The sequence below is a fragment of the Podarcis pityusensis genome (assembly GCF_964106645.2).
Source record: "Podarcis pityusensis genome assembly, chromosome: Z".
Classification (NCBI taxonomy): Eukaryota; Metazoa; Chordata; class Lepidosauria; order Squamata; family Lacertidae; genus Podarcis; species Podarcis pityusensis.
In genome coordinates this window covers 20851154-20878071 of record NC_138044.1, presented here as the reverse complement: position 1 = coordinate 20878071, position 26918 = coordinate 20851154, and the positions used below count along the sequence as shown (strand labels likewise).

Genomic DNA, 26918 nt, shown 5'->3' with positions numbered 1-26918 from the left:
TCACATTTTCCTTAAACAACATCCGATGACAACACAGAGATGTAGAAGCTGACCTCCACCACCCCTCACTCACTAAGAATGTTTCCCAATCTTACTTACTTTGTTTGGCTAATTTATTTACAAAATTTATCTCCCACAAAAATTTATCTCCCACAAAGATCTGGGCTCAGAGTAGCTTATGATAATTTTAAACAACAGAATATATAAGCAGTAATTTGAGACAGGTCAAAAGCTGTCAATGGCAAAACTACGATGGCAACAACAACAGGAATAAAGAGTTTGAACCAGTATTATTAACATGGAGATTCACTAAGGACTGAATGGTAGTTTAGCTTCCTTTGAAATGTTTGAGATTTCCTGCATGAGGAGAAATCTCAAAATTCAACCATTCATTCATTCATTTACATCCTTTGAAACATACCATGAACATGACTTAAAATACAAATAAAATTCAGTTCTGGACACATCAAAAATCACACAAGGATTACTGTCTTCAAAGAACAGTATAAAGATAACCATTCTTACTATGATTCTTACTGTTACAGCATAAATAAACAATGCTGAGTACCTCAGAGTAGCATCCTGAGATAGCTGCATTGCATCCTTAGTTTTCTTATTCTCACACGTTACAAAATCAGACCAATCTGACCCAATCAATCAAACCAACATATCATTCTTTTTATTCCCTCTAGACAACTTTATGTGTCAATTTATGATTTCTCATTTGTCAAATATTTGGGGGTCATGCTTGCTCTATCTTTCTCTTTTCCCTTTTGCAATGTGATTCCTGTAGCCATTTGACCTTTGAAATGATTGTGCCTATTTGTCCATTTCGTGGCTAATTTCATAACAGAAATGCACAAAGTATACATGCTCTGTAATTTTTCTTCCCCAGCCTGTATCCCTCCTGATATGGTTGGACTACACCTTCTGTTGGGTGTTGATGGGGGAAAGCTGCACCCAGCTGAGAGTGTTATCTGAAAATAGACAACATTCCCTCCTTCACATACTAATTCTTCACATAGCTATTCTATGGGATTTGTTACCACAAGATGGAGTGATTGCCACCAACTTTGATGGCTTTAAAAGGGGTTTGGACACCTTCATAGAGGATTTGACAAACAAAGGCACTAGTACAATGGCTGTGCTGTTCCTCCAGGGTCAGAGGCAGTATGGCTCTGAATACCAGTTGCTGGAAACACAGGAGTGGAGAGTTGCTCTTGTGCTCAGGTCCTGCTTGCTGGTCTCCCACAGACATCTGGCTGGCTGCTAAGAGAACAGGATGCTGGACTATAAATGGGCCATTGGCCTGATCCAGCTTCATAGCTCTAATGTTCTTAATGCAGAAAATAAATACCTTTAATTCAGTAAGTCACTATTCCATCACATCCACACCATATATTTAAAGCCAATGGCTTCCCCCTCAAAGATTCATGGGAGCTGTAGTTTTCCCACTCATAGCTACACATGGTTAAGAACTACCGTTCCCATGGTATTTGGTGAGGGTCATGTTTAAATATATGCATTAAATATATGGTGTGGATCAGCCCTTTATTCCTGCTTCAGCAAACAAGGTTGGCTAACATTTGCCCTATGCCCCCCTCAATATCTTCCTGATTGAAGCTAAAAATGTAAAATTTCTTTCCTCATCTCATCCAGGAAATACTGTATTTTTTGCTCTATAAGACTCACTTTTTCTCTCCTAAAAAGTAAGGGGAAATGTGTGTGCGTCTTATTGATCGAATGCAGGCTGCACAGCTATACCAGAAGCCAGAACAGCAAGAGGGATTGCTGCTTTCACTGCGCAGCGATCCCTCTTGCTGTTCTGGCTTCTGAGATTCAGAATATTTTTTTTCTTGTTTTCCTCCTCCAAAAACTAGGTGCGTCTTGTGGTCTGGTGCGTCTTATAGAGCGAAAAATACGGTGATTTCCTATTGGCCATTCAGGCTATTGGGGAGTCTTCAATTGACTTTGTTCTGCCACGCATTGCAGGATACCTGAGTAGAAGAATGACGACTCTTGACATTTGCTTTTTACAGCCAATATATGTTTGGGCAAACCTTGGTACAGGTTCTGTATCTCTCACGTCATTACAGGGAAATAGTTTCTAAGAATTGCAAGGCAAGGAAAGCAGACAAAGCAAGATATTAATTAGAGGCTGTTGCCCGATGTGAAAAAGATGCTTGCTTCAAACGTCAGAACAAGGCACTTGCCCTCCGCCCACTTATCAGAGCCTCGCTTCGCTTCGCCAGGAAATTGAGCTCAGCAGCACAAGAAAATTATTTTACTAAAATAGAACAGGAAGGGGCTGTGCTTTTGTACAGTGGTGCCTCGCAAGACGAAAAGAATCCGTTCCGCGAGTCTCTTCGTCTTGCGGTTTTTTCGTCTTGCGAAGCAAGCCCATTAGCGGTTTAGCGGATTAGCGCTATTAGCGGCTTAGTGGGCTTAGCGGATCAGCTGATAAGCGGCTTAGCGGATTAGCGGATCAGCTGATAAGCGGCTTAGTGGCTTAACGGATCAGCTGTTAAGCGGCTTAGCGGATCAGCTGATAAGCGGCTTAGCGGCTTGGGAAAAAGGAGGGGGAAAGGAAAAAAATCCCGCAGGAACTCGCAAGACATTTTCGTCTTGCGAAGCAAGCCCATAGGAAATTCGTTTTGCGAAGCAACTCAAAAACGGAAAACCCTTTCGTCTAGCGGGTTTTCCGTCTTGCGAGGCATTCGTCTTGCGGGGCACCACTGTACTGGGCCTTTGTCAGAAGGGACAGTGATTTATAGTTCTGTATATCATCTATGGCAGTGTGGACAAAGAAAGGGGGGGAAAACATCCCCAACCTGAGGGCCACATTATTCTCTGGATCATCTTCTGGGGGCCGCATGCCACTGGCAGGCAGGGCTAGAGGCAAAAGTGGATGGAGCAATGAATGTGACTTTTACCCTTCATATGGAAGGCTACAATCCAGCCAGACAAGACGGAGATTTCTATGGAGGAGGTTTCTATTCATGGAGAATAAGTCTATCAGTGACTGCTAGCCATGATGGCCAAGCTCTGCTTCCATGGTTGGAGGAAGTAATGCTTCTGAATACCAGTTGCTGGAAACCTCAGGAAGAACTCAAGTGCTCCTCTGCTTGGGTTTTGCTCAAGGGTTTCCCACAATGAGCACCTGGTTGGTCACTGTAAGAGTAGGATGCAGGCCTAGATGGGCCCCCTTTGGCCTGATCCAGCAGGCTCTTCTTATGCTGTCATGGAAACCACAGGAGGGGGAGAGTGCTATTGTTCTCAAATCCTGTCTGTTTGTCCCCCACAGGGAACTGGAGGGCCACTGTGAGAAGAGAATGATGGACTAGATGGACCATTGGCCTAATCTAGCAGACTTTTCTCATGTTCTTAGGCACACACATCTCATCCTCTGAGACATTATCACAGTTCACCAACGCAAAAGCACTTGAGGAGCAGGGCCTGGCAAGGGGTGGGGCCTCTGGAGGGGGAATAGCATAGAGAGAGTCCCAAGGGCCACAGTTAGCCCCTGAGGCCACAGTTGTTCCCCACCCCTGTTGCAGCCAGAGGACTTTTGATGCTTTCTTACCATTGTGTTTACTACTCATTTTCAGATCGCCTGAAGTGAAGGACAGGTGGATGTCAACACTGCTGTGGTAAGAGTTGCATTCTTTTTGTCTGCAGCAAGGATGCCACGTGGCGTAAAGGTAGGAGTGGCATTGTGCCATGATGGCCTGCCTGTGGCATCTAGTGGCCCTTGCCATGGTTGCTGCTTGCTCCCCACAAAAGTAGGCTAGAAGCAGGGCTACCTCCATCAGTTCCGTTGTGGCAGGCCAGCCCCATCAGGCCTCATCTCCCCTCATCTTGGCACCTGAGGGCAACTGCCATTCCCTCAGGCTGACTCAGTGGGAGAAGTGGGAAGCAGAAGGCTCATTCCATCAGCTTTGCCAAAAGCCCAGATCCATCAGGCACCTCCTGCCCCTGAACTGTTCCAACTGTTTAGAAATCAATACTGAGTTTGAAATTTAATTTTCTTCTTCCCTCCCCATCCCTTTTTCCTTGTATGTCATGCTTTTTGGTTTTTAGGTTGTAAGCCTGCAGGCTGTTTTGAATGTAAGCTGCTGTGGGAACCTTTTTGACTGAAGAATTGGGTACAAAAGTTATAGATAGATGGATAGATAGATAGATAGATAGATAAGCTAACTGGAAGAGGGAGGAGGGAATGTGTTGGGTCTATAATGTGCCTCAGAGAGTACTGTCTTATACTTTATCAGTGTTCTACTTTGATCCCATTTAGCCACTTTTCAGGTGTTCATTCACAAGGATAGCCAACGTCCATCAGCCCCCAGGGAAGATGGGAGTTGTAGTTCCACAATATTAGGAGGACATCTTTTTAGCTACTGCCACATAGGAAACACATGGGAAGGGTGGCATTGCAGTGACAGGCAGCACCCTAGACTAACATGCATCCATTAAAACAGGAACCAGGAACCATTTTCAACCTGAAAGCTACACTCCTGCGGTGTGGGTAGCTGCATGCCAGGGCTGGGCGTGGCCAGAGATGAAAGTGGGCAGGGCTTTACCTTTGTGCAGTAGGTTACATTCCTGGCACACAGAAATCAGAGATTTTGAACATACCCACATACCCACACATGTGTAAAGCATTATCACGGCCCCAGGACCACATTCCAGCCAGGTAAATGTTCTTGATGCAGGACTGCTCTGAGGAGTACAACCTAAGGAGAGGTGTCGTGGGCTGAGCGGGGTCCTCGGGGCTTGAGGTTCTCCACCCCTGTGTTAGAACCTCTGAAGGGAGCTGCTGAGTGTGCACAGGACTTAAATGACATGGAGATGCTTGAGTGAAATCAACCCCACCCCCAAAAAGTTAGTCTCCCCAAAATGGTCTGTAGCAGTGTTTTTAGTGCCTTTCTCTGCATGCCCCAGTAACTATGCACCTTGTGGTTTATTTTCTTAATGGTAAATTTATGAATTATAGGCACATCAATGAAGTGAAGCAGACTGAGTATCCCAAAAGCGTACCCATGCAGATTGTGTTGATGGACGGTGACCACAGCTCCTCTGTGAGTAACAGTGGGAAAAATAGCCTGGCCTATTAGGTTGGTCCTGTTCTTCAGTACCGCCGTATGTGGCAGTGCTTAGTCTTGATTTTCAATCTACAGTAGTTTTAAGGCTCTATGTTACCTGAGCAGAACCTAAATGTGTTTTTTATTCTTTGTGTCAAGAGCACTGCAATAATCGTCTCCAATGTAGAAACAGCAGAGCATGTCATCAAGAGGACCACTGAGAAGCTGGGACTTCCTGTAAGTGCAAAATTTATTTCCTTTTAGAAATGGCTCAGCAGTACTGCATTATTATTTTTACTAGCTGTGAGGCGGGGGGTGGGAAGATGAAGTCACTTGAGCTTTCCTAAGTGTAACTGAGGCAAGGGATCCGCTCATGCCCAAGAAGCAAATAGACTGGAGAAGGGATCTGGGCCACATGCTTTTGCATTCTACATTTTAAAAAAATTAAGGAGGTATTAATTAACAGGATATTATTTATCTAGACTTACTGTGTATGCATTTTATTTTTGGGGGGTATATTGGGTTCTGAGAAGGAGGGAAAATAAGCACTAAAAGTGAATATGCATGATTTTGATAAATACATAATTATGTCAACTGTAGGGTTGTAAAATACAGATTGGTTCTTTTATGACCAACATATTCACATGAATGCTTGGGTTTCACCCCTTAGTACAGTGGTAACTCGCAAGACGAATGCCTCGCAAGACAAAAAACTCACTAGACGAAAGGGTTTTTGGTTTTTTGAGCTGCTTCGCAAGACGATTTTCCCTATGGGCTTGCTTCGCAAGACGGAAACGTCTTGCAAGTTTGTTTCCTTTTTCTTAACACCGTTAATACAGTTGCGACTTGACTTCGAGGAACAACTCATAGAACGCGGTGTGGTAGCCTTTTTTGAGGTTTTTAAAGACTTTGGTGATTTTTGAAGCTTTTCCAAAACTTTCCTGACACCGTGCTTCGCAAGACGAAAAAAATCACAAGACGACAAAACTCGCGGAACGAATTAATTTCGTCTTGCGAGGCACCACTGTATAAGACATGAGTGTTGCAAGTTGTAGACAAGGCCATTGATTTCTTTGGCTTTGCAAGCATTCCTCCATGAGAAAATTGGTAATGTCAGTCAAGATTCCCTAAAACTCTCTCCCCCTGATTTCCAAATCACACCTAAACTTTGCCACTGCTAAGGAAGGCAGTCTGGGAGGCACAAGGTTGAATTCTCAGTTCATACAGAGCAAGTGGCTGTTACTCGTGGTCAAACCCTTTGCTCTGGAGCATGTCCCAGAATCCCTCTATAATGTACAGGGGTTCCTTGAGAAAAGAAGAGTTTGAAAGCCACTGGCCTCTTCCCTTGCCACCTAGGCAAAATATACTAGTTTATAATAAGACTGTGGTGTGCTAAAATGTGCCATGTATATAATGACTCAAGACATGTTCATTGGCCTGACTCGCATGCTTTTCAAGTCTTTTGTGTGGATATTGCATCCATTTCCAACCTAGATGGCTTTAAAAGAGCATTAGACAAATTCGTGGTGGAGAAGGAGGAGGAGGCTACCGCCGCCTGCTAGCCATGATGGCTGTGCTCTGCCTCCACTGTCAGAGGCCGTAACGCTTCTGAGTACCAGTTGCTTGAAACTACAGGAGGGGAGAGTCCTCTTGCTCTTGGGTTCCTCTTGCAGGCCTCCCACTGATGCATCTGGTTGTCCACTGTGAGAAGAAGATGGTACTAGATGGGCCATTTGCCTGCTCCAGCAGGCTCTTCTTATGTTCTTATGTAAGCCGCTGCTGTCCAGATGCATGGCTGTGCTAGTTGGGGCTGATGGGAGTTGTAGTCCAAAACATCTGGAGGGTACCAGATTGGGGGAGGCTCCTGTAAAGTTTCAGCTTTGACTTCTTTCTGTCTGTCTGCCTTCCCCTTTCCTCAGCTGTACTGTTCCACTTCCTCTGAATGTCAGACATGCTGGTCACTCTGTTGTATTCCATCAGGTTTGCAGCCCTGCATTTCCTGATCCTCCCTTCACCACCTGCTGCTTGGGCTTCATTGACTGGTATCCCCTTCTGTTGTTTTGCATCCCCTTTTCCCAGCTTCTCCAGTCCTTCATTCTGCCACCTCATTTCTTTCTGTTTTTCAATCCACAGGGCCGGCCAAGAGACTATCTCCTTTGGGTAATACCAGGAAGGGACAATAATGCTTACCCACTTATCGGTAAGAGCTCTTGCTTTCTTGAGTGAACATGGATAATTCAGTATTAATTAATGTCTAAATGAATATTTGTAAGTCCTTCTGATGTGAGTGGCATCTTACCCTTTCATTTCTGTGGAGTGAAATTGTTGTTCCTTTTATCATCCAGGACATTGCACTCTGAGGCAGTGTAATGCAGCAGCAAAAAAACAACAACACAACAACCCTAATTCAATTCTAGGTTACATCAGCAGAAGTTGAGTGTCCAGATCAAGGGAAGTAATAGTCCCGCTCTGTTTTGCCTTGGTCAGACCACACTTGGAATACCATGTCTAATTCTGGGCACCACAATTTAAGAAGGATGTTTATAAGCTGGAACATGTGCAGAGAAGGGCAACCAAGATGATCGAGGTTCTGGAACCTAAGCCTTATGAGGAACAGTTGAGGGAGCTGGGTATGTTCAGCCAAGAGAAGAGAAGATGGAGAGGTGATATGAGACCCCTTTTCAAATATCTGAAGAGCTGTCACATGGAAGATGGAGCAAGCTTGTTTTCTGCAGCTCCAGAGGGTTGGACCCAAACCAAAATACAGCAGGTGAAGCTCTTGTGGCCAGGACTTGTATAAACAGGGGTGTTTGTGAGGGCATTTAGTGGAGGAGTTTGAGGGGGAAGCCTGAATTCCATCTCACAGCATATGTATGACTAAGAGAAATGAACAGTGAACTGCAACACCTGGGCCATATTTGCCTTCCTGTGTAAGAATGTGCAAAATCATACATGACAGATGGCCATCCAACCTCTTCTTAGAAACGGTCAAGGAAGGAGAGCCCACCACTTTCAAAGGAGAGTCTGTTACACTTCCAAACAGCTCTTACTGGCAGAAAAGTCAGAATGTCCTGTATTGTAACTGTTTGGAATGTCCTTTATTGGAACTTGAACCACTGGTTCGGGACCTACCCTCCTATTACCTCCATACACTCCTGCCTCTGTCCTGCCCCCAGTAAGGAGTCACCACCACCACCAACCCTTCCTCTGGGAAGTGGCAGGAATTGTTCTGTATCATCATTACACCATGTGATCTCCTACTTGCAGTCTAAAGCACTACAGCCAAATACAGGTTTGCCACATCAGGGAGAACCAGGCCCTTTCTGAATGAAGGCTCTCCCACACTTCCATTTGTCCCAGGCTTTCTGTGTGTTTGCCCTGCTGCTTTCCCTGGGAAAACCTGCTGTTTACCACTGAGTCGGAGTAAAAGTCCATCAGGGTTTTCTGCAGATTGACATGAGTTCGGATTCAGTGGTAAACATCAGGTTTTCCAGGGAAATGGCAGGGTGAATGAAGAACCTCTTGGACCCATGCCCAGAAACCATGGGACAGGTAGAAGGGAATCCAGGACAAACAGAAGTGTGGACAAGCCCTGAGTGAAAGAAGAATCAGATCCAAACCTTCTGCCTAAAGCAACCCAAACATATGGTTATAAAAGTTAGGTGCCACCCCCCACTTTCTACAAGACTCCAAGGGGTTCCAGGCTCTCACCCAGGGTCTGTGGTCCTTTGGAAAATTGAGACATGGCAGAGACTGTCATAGCTTTGAGAAAAATGGTTTATTCACCTATTTACACCTTCAGTCTGCATGGAGGGAGTCCAGAACTTATGGCATGGTCATCTGAAGCAGAACTTGTCTCCCACAGCAGTGCAGCCCTGAAGTACAAGGCATCTCTCCCAGCCAGCCTTCAGCCAACCTGCCCAAGATGGATCCCAGTCTTTCTTTTCTCCCTTTCTTCTTCCCAGCAAACCTTGCTAAACAACCCTCTTTTCCTGTCACCTCACACCCAGTTACGCTGACAACCTTCCAAATCCCAGACTCTGTTCACACGTCAGAGCAAGGGGAAGTTCAGTTTTCTTGTACTGCTAATGGCCCTCAACAGCGTTGTATTGTTTTTAATAGCCCTAGCTTGGCCAGGTTGTTTTGCATTGGCTAGCTCAGGAATTCCTTTGCAGCTTGTATTTCTCCCTTCACATCCCAAATAATCAAAATCCTACCATTTATTAATTTCTAGGGTTTAGCCCACCCAACCCAAATCCTTAACACCATGCTTCCCACACCAACTTAGACAAGAGCTATGAAATTCAAACTTGCAAGGAAAACAATGCCTTCAGAGATGCTGTGGGAGGAAAAATGTTGTTTCCCTTAATCAACTACTCCTGTTTAAATAAGCAAACATCCATCTTCCCATTATGAGCGTGGAATCTTCAGCTTGTTTATTTCTCCTGTTAAAGAATTCCAGCTGATATTTCAAGATATTATTTCAAGTATGATAGGCTAGTAGTTAATTCAGATGGAGTTTGTAAGGACATAAGAGCCTTCTGGATCAGACCAATGGCCCATCTTGTCCAGCATCCTAATCTCACATTGGCAGGACCCAAGCACAACAGCTCCCTCCCCTCTTTCAGTTTCCAGCATGTGGTACTCAAAAGCATTTCCTGCTTCCAACCACACAGAGAGAGCATAGCCATGATGACCAGTAGTCATTGATAGCCATCTCCTCCTATGAATTTGGCTGATCTTCTTTTAAAACCACCTGAGTTGTTGGCCATCACTGCCTCCAGTGGGAGTGAGTTCCATAGTTTAACTCTGCACTGCGTGAAAATGTCCTCTTTATCTGTCAACTTTATCTTCCAACTTTATGCTTCAATGGACATCCACAAGTTCTAATGTTATGAGAGAAGGGGGGCTTTTCTCTATCCCCTTTCTCCATTCCATGCATCATTTTATAAACTTCTATCATGTCGCTTCTTACTTGCCTTTTCTCTAAATTAAAAAGTCCCGAATGCTGCAACCTTTTTCCTAGGATAGTTGCTACATCCCTTCGATCATTTTGGTTGCCTTATTCTGAACCTTTTCCAACTCTGTGATACCCTTTTTGAGGGGAGGCAACCAGAACTAAAGACACTGTAATCCAAATGTGGTCACGCTATCAGTTTGTATAACGGCGTTGTGATGCAGGCAGTTTTATTTTCAATTTGTTTCCTAATGATCCCTAGCATAGAATTTGTCACGGCTACTTCACACATGGCTGGCAGTTTCTGCTTCATTGTGTTAAACATTGTATCCTAGTTCAATGGATTTCTGAAATAGATACAATGGAACATTCTATACATAGTGCACTGTCTATTCAGATATTGCTGTTTTTCTTGGTAAAAGAATAAATGAATCCATTTAGCTCCTAAACAGCTTTGCGCTGCCTTTAAGGAGCCTAAATAAATGCTTGGGTTTGAACTGAGGCTAAATGACTGGTAACAGGGAGTGATTTCAGAAATAGGCAGCAAGAAATTAAGATCAACACAGTATTTTTCTTTAAATTATTTAATAATAATAATAATAATAATAATAAATGCCCTATGAAGGCAAAAAGTGTTTTGGATTTTTTTGCCATTGGCACATATCAGAAAATGATGCAAGTTTAGATGTACAAATAACATTACACAGAGTATTTACTTTGGCTGAGAGTATAGGGCATGTCTTTTCAACTTTTTCCCATAGTGTTTCATAACAATTTCTATTATTACATGTGACATAATGACAGTATCGTATTTAGGGTTGGGCTTTCTGGTGAAAATGGGACTAAAATGAGAGCAGAACTTTTGATGAAGGCTGTTTGGGAATGTTGAAAAGAGCAGCCTTTTCCTTGAGACTTTTCAGTTAACTTCTTTCAGAGGAGCCAAAACCCTTTCACTGTTGCTTCTCTCAGGCTGTGGGAGATGTCAAAGCCTTTTAAAGCAGGCTCAGCAGATTTGGGGTCAGAGCCCCTTCCACCCTCCTCCTCCTCCTTCAGATTCCCTTTCCTTTGGATGGCTAACCATGTCACATCTGTGATGGGCTTAAGGTTTGTTTATTTATATCCTACTGTGTAGCCCACAGGGGATCCCCCCACCCCACAAAATTTCACCAATGAAAATTAGATCAAAGTCTAGTGTGAGGAATAGACCTGCCATGCTGTATTACTTCCTTTACAGGTAAGGGATGATCCCATGTCTGGTGTGAAGGATAGTTCCACAATTTCTTCCTTTGGCTAGATGTGGTTGGTGGGCACAGGATTCTTCTCCAACTAACACCCCCAGGCCAGTCAGTGACCCACTGTGGATCTGAGTCTTGACTAGGGACTGGAGGATAAATTAGATTCAGGGCTTATCCACACTTATCTTTCATCTACTCTTTCTAGGCTCTGTGTCTGAGTGCCCTTCTTTTTGCCCTGGAGTGTTTCCAGTGAAAATCTGCTCTTTAAATATGAATTGGAGCAAATGGCAATCTGCAGAAAACCTGACTCCTCTGAATGAGCACTAAAGAGTGAGGGATGGGGGGGAAACTCCAGGGCAAAAAACCCCCAATGTTTGGACATGGAGCTTTTAAGCACAGACCTGTACCTGGAAAGCGGAGGACAAAAGAAAAGTGTGCATATGTTGTAAACAAAATCTGGTCTTGATCCCTTATGGGGTACACAAGAGCCCTTATAGAGTCCTTTGTAGGTTCTCCATCGGTAGGAGAAAATAACAGAGGCCAACCAGAGAATATTGAGAAGCAAAGCATCTAGTAAGCCTGATCTTCATTAACGCTATTGCAACAGGGTGCTCCCTTCACACACAGGAGAGTGGAAGTGGACCCAGAACAAAGGTGTGCCTCCCCTTATATAGACATTTTGAAATTCCCTGCCCTGGAGCTCTAGACCACAACCAGAAACATCATTCATACATCACAGAAGGGGTGTAGACCAAGACCACCCCCCAGATACATCATACCTACTTCATAGAAAAAGGCGGTCTACAACAGAATTCTGAGTGCTTTGTTTATCTCCTGTCTGCCAGGTTATCTGATAATGCCTTATCTGATTGCCTTTCCTGGTAGTCTGGCCATTCTTTTGAGATGGTAATCACTTAATTCCCGAGACAATAGGAAGGTTCCCTCACCCTCACCCTCCTTGCAGAGAAACATTTGGTCAGTTTGGGAGTCAAAATGGTTTCAGGGCTGTATTTCTGTGCTGCTGCAGACATGTGGTTTATATATTTATGCATGTCTTTGCTTGATACATTTATGAACATTTATTATATATCTAAGACCTTAAAATTCTTATAACACATACCGTAATAAGCCCTTTGTTCTCATTTGAAGGGAAATTGTCAAATTCTTACTTTCCTAAACAATATGGGAATGAAAGCATGGGACCTTCCTTAGAAATCTGTACATGTCCAAATTTTGAGGTGCGGTTTTCCAAACAAACTGTGTTTACAAAAATGCATATACATTGGTACCTTGGTTGTTGAACTTAATCCATTCTGGGAGTCCATTTGGCTCCTGGACCTGTTCAAAAACCAAGGTGTGGCTTCCGATTGGCTGCAGGAGCTTCCTGCACTCAATCAGAAGCCACATAAGCTGCGTCAGATGTTCAGCTTCTGAAAAATGTTCACAAACCAGAACCACTGTATTAGGAGAGAGCATGCATAAAAATGGAATATATGGTGAAAATATCATACAACATGCTAGAAGTTGCTTGCAAGAAATGTGTACCTAAACTGCATACAAAAATGCATGTATTGGGGAAATCTGTATTAAAATGCTAAATAATTTTTGTAAGGACTTTTTTTTAATTGCAAATTGCTGCAGATATTCAGAGAATTGAGTTTAAGGTTATAAAAATGAGAAACAGAGAGATCTGAAATATAGTGGTACCTCGGGTTAAGTACTTAATTCGTTCCGGAGGTCCATTCTTAACCTGAAACTGTTCTTAACCTGAAGCACCACTTTAGCTAATGGGGCCTCCTGCTGCCGCTGCGCCGCCACTGCACAATTTCTGTTCTTCATCCTGAAGCAAAGTTCTTAACCCGAGGTACTAATTCTGGGTTAACGGAGTCTGTAACCTGAAGCATATGTAACCTGAAGCGTATGTAACCCGAGGTACCACTGTAGAAAGGTCTTTCCATCCCTCGTCTTGACAGGCAAGTTCTTTCAATGCATTAAATTTCGTAAGTCCAGCTGGTTTAAGCATGGTCAGGGCTAGCGCCTTGACTGTTTTCAGAAGCTAACACCTCTTGTCGTTGCAACAGGCCATGAGCAACCCTTCAGCATTATTCTCAGCTGCCTTGAAGACTTCATGCACCAGCCACAAGATACTGACAACAGAATTCCGCTCACTGATTATTATGGAAATTCCATCCTGGACCAGCTCCCCAGGGATAGGCAATGCCAGTTCATCCTGAAACTCAGACACCAAGCTCCAGAGCAGCTGCAAAGAGGTAAGAATATAGTCCCGAATTGCTGGCAAATATAGTCCCGAATTGCTAGCTTGTGGCCTACTGTTTTAATTGTGGGTAGAAATTTAGTACCAACATGAATTTTCTCACTAATTAGGAATCCAGTAAATTCAGATGCAACTGTTTGAACTCTGGGCTAATTTTTGTTTCTGAATTTTTACTTTGAGAGTAAAATTTGGCGCCCCACCCCAATATTATTTTATTAAGGCAATAAAATTGTCAAATGTTATTAAACACCTTATTGGTTTATCAAATCACCAAATATTGTTAATGGAGATAGTTGAGGAGCAGGAAAAGGATAAAGGGGGAAGGCAGAGGTTGGCAATTTGTCCTCCTTCCCTAGTGGAGGCTAATAACTGCTTCAGGAACTAGAAGATTCAATCAGCAAAATGAGTTGCTGCTGTTTTTGGGGTGGGAGGACTGAACACCCCTCCCGCAAGCGAACATCTTTCTAGTCCCTCATTTCTATATAATGCATTCCAGTAGTTCACAAAACAGTTCCATCTCTCTGCATAAAGATCTTAGAGACCTCCCTGCCTCATTTCTAATAGCTGCCCATCATTCTGCTTTATTAGAAAGCAATACCGCTCAGATATTATGGGCATAAGGCCTAGTGCTTTGATGGATATATTACGATCTACATTTGTTGGGGTTAGCAGTGTATGTTGAGGGCAGAAGAGACAGAAGGAAGACAAGGAGAAAAGGCTTGCTCAGCCAGGATGGACAGCAGGGGAAGGAGAGGACATTTGGAAGTTCATGGAAGATCAGCAGTCCCACTTCTTAATTGCTCCGAATTGCCTGCCTGGTACCCAGTTTGTACCTCATGAACCTTGCCTTGGAAAGGGAACACCCTGAAACCTGAGGTGCATTTGTTATTTCAGAAAAGGTACAGAAGCACACCAAGAGGAAGAAATCTTTGATCGATTGGGCACTCCGCCGAAGCACCAGCACCCCAACTGGCAGCCCAGTATCACAATCTCCGACCACCTCGAGGAAGCTTTTTGGCCTGTCCCTGGAATCATTGTGTCCTGATGGAAACCTCCCCAAGCCAATTATGGTAAGATGGGGACCCAGGGATGTTGTTTGGGTGCCTCTGCAGAATAGCTTCTTTACTCTTTTGTTCACTGTGTCAGTGCATATTTAGATGCATGGGAAGAAGGCTGTGAAGGTGGCTTGGGCCCTATCTGCACTATACATTTAAAGCAGTATCATACCACTTCAAACAGTCATGGCTTTACCCCAAAGCATCCTCGTACCTGTAGTTTGTTAAGGGCGCTTAGAGGTGGTGGTGGTTGGCGCTTAGAGTTTGTTGTTGTTGTTGTTGTTGTTTGCATTTATGCCCCACCTTTTTCTGCAAAGAGCTCAAGGTGGCATACATGGCTCTCCCCATCCTCATTTAATCTCCACATCAACTGTGAGGATGGTTAGGCTGACAGAGGCAGCAACTGGCTCAAGGTCACACTGTGAGTGGGTTTCATAGCCATGTGGGGATTTGAAGCAGATCCTGGTCTAATACTACACAACTGCGGTTATTAAGAGACACCTGTTCCCCTCACATAGTGACAATTCCCAGAGTGGTTTATTATGGTTGTTAGTATTATTATTATTATTATTAATAATAATAATAATAATAATAACAACAACAACAATAATTTCATTTCTATACTGCTTTATATTTCTAAGAAAAAAATCTCAAAGCAGTTTACAACACATTAAAACATCAAATAAAATAACCCAGGATAAACATTACTGAAGAAAATCAAATACAAAGGGAGCTGGACTAGAGGACCCTTAGGACCTCTTTCATATCTATGACTCTATAACGGTTTATAATACAGTGGTACCTCAGTTTTCGAACATCTCAGTTGACAAACAGTTCGGTTTTCAAATGCTTCGGTAAATGCTTCGGTTTCCAAACATGCCTCGGAAGTCGAACATGCCATGCAGCTTCCGCTGAGTGCAAGATCCTGAGGCCTAGTTGCTGGCTACTGAGTTTTCGGTTTTTGAACATTTCAGAATTCAAACGGTCTTCCGCAACTGATTACGTTCAAAAATCGAGATACCACTGTACAGTGGAACGTCGATTTTTTGAGCATCTCGGAAGCTGAACGTTTTGGTTTTTGAACACCGAAAACCAGGAAGTAATTGCTTCTGTTTTCGAACACACCTTGGAAGTCGAACGGCTTCTGCTGAAATTGCAGACTGCCTTTTGCACCTCGGTTTTCGAATGTTTCAGAGGTTGAACGGTCTTCCGGAATGGATTACATTCGAAAACCGAGGTTCCACTGTACTGAATTTTAAATTGCAACCTGCCCTGGGACCTGCTGGTGAAGGATGGGTAATTAACAGCAACAACACGAATATTCTCTCTGTCATGAATGAGAGCTTAACCTGATTGTCTAAAATGCAAATTATAATAATCGCCCTTAGTGATCATATAACTGACATTGTTCACTTCCACACAACCCCAGGATATCCTGCAACTCCTGTACCATGAGGGCCCCACAACAAGGGGCATCTTCAGGCGCTCGGCTAATGCCAAGACTTGCAAGGAACTGAAAGAAAAACTCAACTCTGGAGATGATGTCCAGGTGGATGGTGAATCTGTCTTTGTGGCAGCTGGAGTTATTACAGTAAGTTGGACCATATTGGTAGTACTTTAAAGACCTTAAGTTTTGCTGTGCTGACTAACAAGGAACTGCTGCAGTGGCTTAAGGTGTATTGTGGGGGTATCATAGAATCAATAGTTCGAAAGGACCCCAATGGCCATCAAGTCCAACCCCTTGCAATTGAGGAATTTCAACTAAAGGGAGGGCCTTTAATTCAGAATTGATGGCAAGTGGTGTCATATAACCCTCTCAGCCTATGGGCAACAGCAGTTTTGAGTCATCCCATACTAACATCCAGGCATGTCAACTAATTAAGATAACAGTAGAGAAGTGTGAAGGGTTAAAGACTGGCAATCTGTGCAGAAAGATTAGAGGCATTCAACATGCCATTCTTCATGGCGATTAGTAAAAAATTTGACCCTCCTTGCTCCCATGATAGTGCAAACTGTGCTTCATGAAGATACAGATGATGTTAATTTTGCCCAATAGGTTTTCTTGCAAACAGTGAGGTTTCTAGTATTGTGGTGTTCTGGCCTTCTTACAGGTGGATTCTGAGATGCCCCGGAAAATGAAACCAAGTGTGGTAGAGCAGCCTTGGGCAATAAGCTTCTATCTGCACAGCACTGCACACAATGCCATCAGACTGAAGTGCACAGGGTCCATTTTGTGCTCATGCCAAAAGGGGATTCCAGACACTGCCAGTCAGCTGGTTGGCAGCACCTGCGGGGATTGAATGAGCAAATACTTGTCAGGGCTTTGAAGCCCATTGCAAAACATTCCAGCAGGTCACCTGGTGTCATTGTGATGCTAGGTGGTTGACTGGTGGGTGTCCACATCTGCCTATCACAGGGTTTCCCAAACTTGAGTCTCCATCTGTTTTGGACTACAATTCCCATCGTCCCAGACCACTGGTCCTCCTAGCTGTGGCATGGCCAAACTTGGCCCTCCAGCTGTTTTGGGACTACAACTCCCGTCATCCCTAGCTAACAGGACCAGTGGTCAGGGATGATGGGAATTGTAGTCTCAAAACATCTGGAGGGCCAAGTTTGGCCATGCCTGTCCTAGCTAATAATGATGGGAGTTGTGGTTAAAAAAACATCTGGAGACCCAAGTTTGGGAAGCCCTAGCCTATCAGATTTGGGCCATACGGTGAGGGATAAATAGACTTTTCCCACCCCTACCTTAAACTGTGTGGTTTTTGACACACACTCACAAAATCAGGGCTTTTGTGCTTCATTGTAGAATAAATCTCAAAATTGACTCAGTTGCTCTCTGCATGACTAACCAAATCACTCTGCATGTCTGTATTTAATATAGGATTTCCTACGCAATATACCTGACAGTGTTCTATCCTCAGACATGCACGGGCTGTGGATGGAAGCCATGGATAAGGAAAGCCGAGCACATAAGATTGAAGCACTCAAAAGGTTTGCTACTGGGGCAGTCTGTCTGCTTTGATAACCCTGGGTAGTGAATATCTACTACTACTCGGTCTCCCATTCCAACTGCCATGTGGGATCCTTTAGAAAAAATAGTGCCATACGCTACATTCTAGTAAGATGCTCTTATTTTAAGGAGAATTTCAAGCATGCCCCCTCCTCAAAATGGCAAGGGGATGGAAAATTACTTGATCCATGTAGTGTGTGTGTGGGGGGGGGGAAACATATGTGGACCCTGGCTAATTTCTCTTAGCCTGACTTTAAGGGAAGGGCTCAGCAAGAGACCACAAGGTTTGCCAGCAGAAGATCCAAGATTCAATCCGTGGTTTCTCCACTTAAGAGGATCGGGGAGGGAGAAAAGGAGACGATGGGAAAAACCTCTGTCTGAATCCCTGGAGGGCCACTGCCAGCCAGTGTAGGCAATACTGAGCCACATGGCGCCTTCCTGTGTTCCTAAACTCACAGAGCGGTTGTGAGGATAGAATTGCAAGGGAAGAGCCTTGCCTACCACTCTTGAGTGCAGTCGAGGAAAGGCAGATTTGGAAATGTGATCTATCAACAAGCAAGCTTCCAATATTTCCTGGAACACAGGTTGGAAGCCACTCTTCCGATTTATGCCAGCTGCTCTTCATTCAGCAGTTGATGGCTTTCCATGGGCTTTATACATGAGCATTATAACAGGCTCATAATTTGGGGTAGAATTAGAAATGCAGAAGCATTCAAGGCTCAAGTCCTGCTATGGATTCAGCTGAGGTAAGGTATCATTTGGAGGAACTCTGCTTCTCAGTTGTGCTGCCAGCTGCCCGGGACTGGATACTTATACTTTCTCGGGGGAAATGATAAAACTTTAGTCTGACATGCAGTTGCCAAAATCAAACCCAAGCAGCATGTCCAAAGGATTAAAAAAATAATAATCCTTGTTAAGAATTCTAATGTTGCATTCAAAATTAAAGTAGCAGAATTTCCTGCAAATGTTGAATGCTTGCTTTTCCTTTCTCAGTTGATGTGAAAACTTGAGGCACAAGTACATTTAGGGTATGCTTTGGCTGTGCAGAGTAGTAGTTACTGTGCCACGAAAATCCCATCAGATGTGGACCCTCCTCCAGGGAGCCGATTCGCCCTTTTTGCCTGTGGTCTGAGCTGATGTTCTTCATTCTTGTTTCTCTTCTTTTTTTTGCAGCTTAGTGAATCAGCTCCCAGAAGCAAACCTCATTTTGCTCAGACACCTATTTGGAGTTTTACATCACATTGCGCAAAATTCGACAGAGAATCAAATGAACGCCTACAACTTGGCCCTCTGTATCGCCCCCAACATGCTGTGGCTTCCCAGCCCAACAGGTCCTGAGGAGGAAAGCAAATCCACAAAGAAGGTAACAGCCTTCTCTGCTTCTGGGTTTTTACCCACATCCCTTTCGTTGGCTTTTCCCTTTGGCTCAGACACTCTGAACTCTGATTAGACTTCCCAAATCCTTGTTAAGTTTGTAGTCCCTTTTCTCAGAGCTGGAACACAGAGCTAGCAGTTGCATGATGCTAACCCTGGCCCAAATTGCTTTGGTCATCATGTCCAGAGGATATTTGTGATATGGTATGACAGTACTGACCACAGTAGCTCATGCACTGGTTACTTCAAAACTGGATTACTGCAATGCACTCTATGTGGGACTTCCCTTTGCAGAATGCTGTAGTACAATTGCTGACAGGAGTGATATCTTGTCAGCACATAACATCTCTGCTCAGAGATGCACACTGATTGTCGATTTGCTGCAGGGCCAGGTTCAAGGTGTTACTGTATATAAAGGTGCTTAGGATCAGTTTACCTGTGAGATCACCCCATACATGCCCACTTTGACCACTTCAATCTGCGGAACCGGCTCTGTTACAGGTGCTACATAATACTTGTTCCACATTTGTAAGAACTCAATCTTTTAATGTGGTAGCACCTGCACTTCAGAACTCCCTGCCTATTGACATCAGTCAGGCGCCTTCACTGCACTCTTTTTGGTGCCTGCTAAAAACATTTTCATTTAGGCAAGCCTACCCAGATATTTGGGATGCGGGTGGCGCTGTGGTCTAAACCACAGAGCCTAGGGCTTGCCAATCGGAAGGTAAGGTTCCAGCAGGAAGGTAAATGGCATTTCTGTGTGCTGTTCTGGTTCGCCAGAAGCAGCTTAGTCATGCTGGCCACATGACCCGGAAGCTGTCTGCGGTCAAACGCCAGCTCCCTTGGCCTATAGAGCGAGATGAGCGTGCAACCCCAGAGTCGCCTGTGACTGGACCTAATGGTCAGGGGTACCTTTACCTTCACCCAAATATTTAGAATGCTGATGTGTTTTTAGTTGATTGCTGGTCTGGATTTTCTGAATCTTTTAATTGTTTTACTAATAATCTTACCGTTTATTCTTTCAGTAAACCGCTTTGAGGTTTTTGACGATCAAGCAGTATATAAATTTTATGAAATAAATAAAACTAAGTGGCTTTGGGTGAGTGTCAAAGGGCAGAGCTGGATATAGCACAGATCTTGTCCTGCTGCATGCCCTAAGCAAGCCTCATGCCCTCGGGCACAATGTCCCGGTCCCAGTGTTGATGTATAAGATTCACTGCTGGTCTCATTCGTATATCTTATTCATATAATTTATACAGCACTTGATTATTTAAAAAAACGAAAACCTCAGAACGGGTTACAAAGAAAAGATAAATCAATAAAATTATCAATAAGAAAAAGTGGCATCAACAATTTAAAACTTTCAGGAAGTTAAAATTACAATAGACCAAAAGCAAATTAATACTCACACCCGCTTTCTAAATGTCTAAGCTTGTCTAAACAAGAAAGATTTTAGCAGGTGCTGAAAACAGAACAATGAAGGCACCTGCCTGATGCCAATAGGCAGGGAGTTCCAAATGCGGGTGCTGCCACACTAAAAGATTTGAGTTCTTACCAATGCAGAGTGGGTATTACGTGGCACCTGTAACAGTGCCAGTTCCACCAAGCAAAGCAGTCTTGTCCTTTGTCATCCACACTTCCACTTGTCCTGCCACTTTCCCCCAGGAAAACCTGCTCCTTACCGCTGAATCAGAACAAACGTCAAAAAGCATTTCTGCAGATTGATGATTGTTCTGACTTGGCAGTAAGCAGTGGGTTTTCCAAGGGGAAGTGGCAGGACAAACGAAAAACCACTGGGGGCTGTGTTTTCTAGGCACAGGACAAGCGAAAATGTGGACAAGCCCTTAGACACCAAAATGTCTCGGGCCAGCCCTGCTGCTCCTCTGTTCACATCTAATGCAAATTTCCCCTGCACAGAGACAAAATGGGTTTGTTTGCTGATTGTGTGCTTCAGCTCTTAATCGCACAGTAGAATAGAGACTGGAATAATTATACATAATAACTAACAGACAAGTACCATGTTGTTGGAATTAGCCACATGAACAGCATCTAGAGCTGGTATCCTCCACTTAATAGAGTCATAGAGTAATAGATATTACCTTGGCAACTGCTCCCTTTCATACAGGTGGCCAGGCTGGTGCAGTTCCTGATTGAAAATTCAGCTGAAATTTTTGGAGGGGACATTGCTACACTGTTCCAACAGTCAGAGAAAGAGAAGTCCAAGAGTGCGGGTGCCTTCCTAGGTAAGACCATGGCTGACATACATATCTGTTCATTTAATATCCCCGCCTTCTCAGGATGCTAATGATGGATTACATCCCAGAATGGAATAGAGACCAGAAAGGGGCCGGGGATTTCAAAGTAGAAAGAATCACCTGACTGGCTATGCCCACAGGATTCCTCCAGTCACTCCAGCAACCTGTTCTCCCAGTGGCCAGCCAGGTGCCTGTGGGAAACCAGCAAGCAGGACCTGAGGCACTGTAGAGGCAGAATATAGCTATTGTGGCTAGTAGCCATTGATGGCTCTCTCCTCCACGACTTTGTCAAATCCTTTTTAAAAGCCATCTAGATTGGTGGAGAAAAGAGAGAGAAGGAGAAGGGCACCAAGCTGTGGCAGAGCTGATTTCCCCATTAATCCCCACCTCCCCAAAAAACCTAACTTGTCCCATTGATTTCAGTGGACCTAAGGAAGGGGGATTCATGGAGGACAAGGTTATCGATGGCAACCTGCCATGATGGCTATGCTCTGCTGCCACAGCCGGAGGCAGTAAATGCTTCTGAATACCAGTTGCTGGAAACCACAAGGTGTGGGGAGAGGGCTCTTCTGCTTGTGGGTTTCCCATCTGCTGGCCGCTGTAAGAACAGGATGCTGGACTGGATGGGTCATTTGGCCTGATCCAACAGGGCTGTTTTTTGTGTTATTAGGTGCTCCCAGATGGGCTCTTAATACTGTGAACAGCTGAGATATTATAAATGGGTTGTTGGCAACAGGTTTTCTTTACTGAATTTTCCTCAAATCCAAATTAAAATGGGGTTAAAATCCAAATTAAATGGGGTTAAAATAGGGCTGGCATTTTGACACTTGTGTGTTGGCGCTGGAAATAAAAACCACACACACACACACACACTTTGCATTCCTGAGGAGCACAGCAGATGCACATTTATCTTGATGTGGCTTCCTCATATCCCCACAGGCCAGCTCAATGATTCCTCAGATGAGATGGAAAGTGCTCCCTCCTACCAAGGAAGGGCAAATCAGCATTATGTGCAGGAAGCAGGCGGTGAAGGCCTCTTCAGCCCATTTGATGGACTGATGCTCAATGATGATCAAGAGGACTGGGATTTGTTTAGCGAGATCACTGCCTGCTATCAGAGCAAAGCTGGGCACGCCAGTTCCAACAGCTGCGACTTCCTGAGAGAGCAGGGATCCTTTTGCTCACGCTGCCCAGTCTGCTCACTGGGGCCTTCAAGGAATCGGTGCTCTTCGGAGCCCAGCGTTTGCCTGAGCTCTCAGCTTTCTGTTGAGGACCACGAGCCAGTGGCCCGGCAATCCAGTTGTGATGCCACCATCATGCACAGCCACAGTGATTACGTCCGCAGGCTCCAGCAACTGCAGATGGAGAGCCAGAAGCTCATAGATGAAGGGCTGAACCCTGGTCCGAGCAAAGGAAAGCAGAGTTTCTGGGGGGCCTACCCAAGCACCAGCATGCCCAAGAAGCTTGACCCTCTGAAGTCGTGCCTGTCTAACACGTCTAGCTTCTCCAGCCTTTCATCAACCACCACATCTGCCTCCTCGCTGAGCTCCTTGGAGAGCGCTTTCTCGTACTGCTCAGAGTCATCTACCTTCAGCCCCACTGAAGCCTCCACCCCGTCGTTCATATTCGAGACGTCTACCGAGCACCACGGCTTGTCCCCTAAGATGGCAGAGAGATCCTTGAAGGAGTGGCACAAGCCCTTGACCTCCCCATTGCCTCTGGGCCCTTGCAATGTGGGCGCTTGCTGCGGGAGACAGGTGGATGACCAAGAGCCAAGCTGCAGCAGCAGAGTGTCATCGAGGGTCTTCATACCCGTAGGTAGCCCGTTTCATGAGGACAACTGGGACGAAGAGAGGAAAGAGGCAGGAGCTGCTGAGATGTTTGGACGCACTCCTGTGAAGCCAGACTTCAGAGGTCATTTCCCTAACACCAAGAGCCGTTCTCTGCCAGCACCGCAAGTGCAAAGGGAGAAATCTGTGAAGCACATTGAGATCAGTCATCCCAAAGCTTCGCATCGCGGCCAAGAAAGCCTGAAGCGCACCAAGATAACCGTATTCATGGCACCTAAAACGAGCTATCCAACAGCATCTCCTGTAGGGCAAAACAAGGAGGAGACAGCCAAGAATCTGCAGAGCATGAAAATTCATATTCCGCAGACAGTGTTCTACGGGCAAAACACTCCTTTGGTCCTCCAATCTGCCTCAAGGAGATACCACCATGAATCAGTGAGCCAGTCACCCCAGGTGGAGATCTCTGAAAGTGTTCCCCTCGTGGAAGTCCCAGGGGACCCAGCTGAGCAGGAAGGGTGGCACACCAGGGTCCAGCGGAGCACATTCGGCCAAAACCTCCGCGTCTTTCTCCCGACCTCCATCCGCAACACCGTCCGGGAGTACTTCAACCAGGAAAGCTCTAAGGAATACTGCATGATGAGAGCAGAATCGGTGGAGAGTGAGCTTCTGCGCAACAGGGCAGAGTGGCTTAGAAGCCAGCCCCGCCCCAACGCCCCGCCCAAGAAGCACAGCGGTCGAATGTTTCCAGAAGAAACCATTGTCTAGGAGCAGAGCACCTGCACCTTGCGCATTTTTGTGCTTTCTTTCCGCATAGGGAGGATAGTCCTGTGAAAGTGCCTCTAAAATGCTTAGCTGAGATGTGAAGATATTCGTTTTCATGGGCTGGTGTCAAGTGGCTGTTAGTGTGGTCATTTGTAGCTTTTCCCTTGGCCTCTGTGTGTTTGTGTTTTCCCTGCCCAGAAGAAAAGACTGGAACAGATGTCTGCTAACATGAAGCCGTACTCCACACATACAAAGCTTCATCCTGCTGCTTTCTGCTGAAGATGCCAGTTTGCACAGAGAGGTGAGCAGGCAGGAGCAGAGCCACTCAAAAGGATTTTTGTTGTTGTTGTTTTAGCTCCATGCAAATGTCATGGCAAGCCTACAAGGACGCTGAGGAGACCCTTTCAATCACATTGGGAAAAAATTACAACAAAAAGAAATCCGGGCTGTTTTTTGTTTTGCTTTTCATCACTTTGTTAGGTGAAACTCGAAAGAAAAACATTTCATTTCATCCCCCCCCCCCCCATTTCTGAATTCTCATTGTTTGTGTGTTTAACTTGGGCATGACGCCCAAGGACGTGTGGAAATAGCTATGTGGTGTGGCCAAGCATGGGACAAAGCAAGAAAGCTACTGGTCTGCTAAGTTTGGTTTGGTCTGCTGGCTGCTTTCTTCTTAGGGAAGACCTACTGAAGCTCTGAAGGTATCCCAGGCTTGGCAGGCTTCGTGTGGCTTGTTGATCATACTTATGCCATCCCCATTTCATCTTGCCTTGACTCATGTGCTTCATGTGAACATTATTTCTTTCTTGCAATGTTCTTTTGAAAGAATGGACAAATGACTCAGAATGGCCCTCCTTTCGTCCACAGGGTTTTCACTTACCGTATTTTTCTGTCTGTAAGACACCCCCATGTATAAGATGCCCCCTATTTTGGAGGACTTAGATTTAAGAAAATCGGGGGGAGATGTATCTGTCTATAAGACGCCCCCTGATTTTTGACATTATTTTTAAGGGGGAAAACCTAGTCTTATACACAGAAAAATACGGTAACCTCCAAATCTCCCCTTGTCAGCACCGCCAACTTGAAAATTTCTTCTGCGGATTTCTTTATAAGGGAGGCTGGGGTCATTTACAACTTTCTACAACTCTGGCTACTTCATGAGGTCCTGTCTCAAGGTCCCTCCCTCCCCAGCTGTGTTTTGATGCATCAAAGTTACTGGTCGTTGTTATGATTATTTATTTGAACTTACTAGTCATTTTGCACAAAGGTCTTAAAATGTCTTACAACTAACAGCAACAAAAATAATATGCAGTATTAATAGTTTAAAACAGATACACAGCACAAGGTAATCAGACCATGAAAACAATTCCTCTCCCTCTCCCTCCAACATAGGTATGACCACAAGAAAAAAGCCCCCAAAGAAGGGGGTGCCTCCCAGATAACTGGAGGGAAATGAACATCTTTGCCTGGAGGCAAAAAATATCAATGTCAGTCAGCGGTGGAGCAAGCCGATCAGGCTCCTGGGGCAACATGTGTGCGCTGCGCCCAGGGGTGGAGCCAGTCATCCACAGGGGCGGAGCCAGTTGGCCACAGGGACACCACGGGGCCTCCAAGGAGTCTGCCTCCTCCCACTCAGCCACCCTACAGCTGAGGAGGAAGTAGCAGGCAGACTGTTTGGGGCAGCACGGAGGCTGCAGGTGCTCAAGCCACGGCGTCACTCCCAGGAGAGACGCGTGGCTTGGGCGCTCTGCAGGCCCTGCAGTGAGTGCCGCCCACCATTTTGTCACCCCCCTCAGTGGGGACACCCGGGGTGGACCGCACCCCCTTTGCTACACCCCTGATGTCAGTGCCAGGTGTGTCTCCCTAGGGAGAGATTTCCATTGATAGGCCTACTGAAAAGGCCTGTTTTCTGGACAGCTGCTCTCTGGACAGCTGCTGATGGGGTACACAGAGGAGGGGCTCTTATGCTGACCTCAGGATCTTGGCAGGCATGTGTGGGAGGAAGGTGTTTTTTAAAGTATTGGGGTCCTTCTGAGCCATAGAAGGCTATATAGATCAAAACTGATTTGGTGGTATTTACACATAGCCCAGAACCCATAGTCCAGCAAAGAAGGAAATTTGTATGTAGAGTAAAATGGGCAGAAGCAGCAGAGGTAGGGCAATCTGAAATGAAATTTTAACAGGTGGCAAATAGGTCTGGCAATACCTTAGGGCGTTTTTTAAAAACTAGGCATACTGTGCTGTGGGTAGCGCTGACCCTGGTGCAAAGAACAGCCTGCACTGATTTCAGGAGGGAAAAACAAAAGAATAGTCTGAGCCCAAGCATTGCCAAGGGAAGTGCATGGATGGCTACCCCCAAGTGAAATCATGTGATCCTGTGTGCACTGGAAAATGCTGTAGGCTTAAGGATGCTGGCTGCCAGTGCTGGCTCATCCACAGGGACAGCAGATCTGGCCTCCAAGGAATACATCACCTGCTAGCTGAACCACATCTTTCGGTGAAAGAAGAGAGCCATCCTTGCTAAGGGGACAGAAGGAGTTGTGTGATAGAGAGGTTTTGAAGCAAGGTTTCGTTCAAACATTATAGAAGGTTTCCTGAATGGGACATATAGAAAAGAAAGCTGGGCCACTATTTTAAACAAAGTGTTTATTCGCTTTAACTGCCGGTTTAAGAAGCTTTAATTGTGTCTGTGGTCTGCTCTTGAGCATTTTTCAGTGAAGCTAAAAGTAAGTAGAAGATCTCTCTTCCCTTAGTCAGTGGAAATCACTGTCCTTATGTTTAAACTGGAAGAAATAGATTTTTCCTGCTGATACACGATCATTAAAAAAAAATAATGTTGCTGTTATTCGTGTCGTGTCCCGTTGTGCTTGTTTGTTCTGTGAGTACAAGTTTAAGCTCTTTGTTGTCAATTTCTCTTGCACATAAAAGCTGATAAAGAGATTGTTTCCTTCTAGATTTCTAAGCTATGGTTGTAAAATATTTAATAAAAGAAGCACAGCTTTATTTGTCAAAACTGCCTACTCGTTTTTGTCCACTGCTTAGTAAAAGGTTGCTGGCTTTTAACACACATTTTATTTGTTAGAGACCACAGAGGAATTGTTGCAGTAGAAAGAATCCTACTCAC

At 44.9% G+C, this 26918-nt stretch overlaps 1 protein-coding gene across 10 annotated transcripts in view; it reads left to right on the top strand.

Moving 5' to 3' along the window:
- The window catches only part of LOC308467961 (rho GTPase-activating protein 20-like), an 88936-nt gene extending 62129 nt beyond the window's left edge, over positions 1-26807 (top strand). For 9 of the 10 annotated variants that reach the window (XM_080989745.1, XM_080989744.1, XM_080989750.1 and 6 more), the window contains 11 exons: positions 3609-3650; positions 4991-5075; positions 5238-5315; positions 7212-7278; positions 13352-13540; positions 14440-14615; positions 16030-16191; positions 17485-17594; positions 18787-18976; positions 21113-21230; positions 22182-26807. In XM_080989745.1, the coding sequence (XP_080845871.1) occupies positions 3609-3650; positions 4991-5075; positions 5238-5315; positions 7212-7278; positions 13352-13540; positions 14440-14615; positions 16030-16191; positions 17485-17594; positions 18787-18976; positions 21113-21230; positions 22182-23797 (2833 nt within the window). In that variant the 3' untranslated portion in view covers positions 23798-26807. The other variant, XM_080989742.1, reaches the window with a different exon arrangement.
- Positions 26808-26918: the final 111 nt, after the last annotated feature.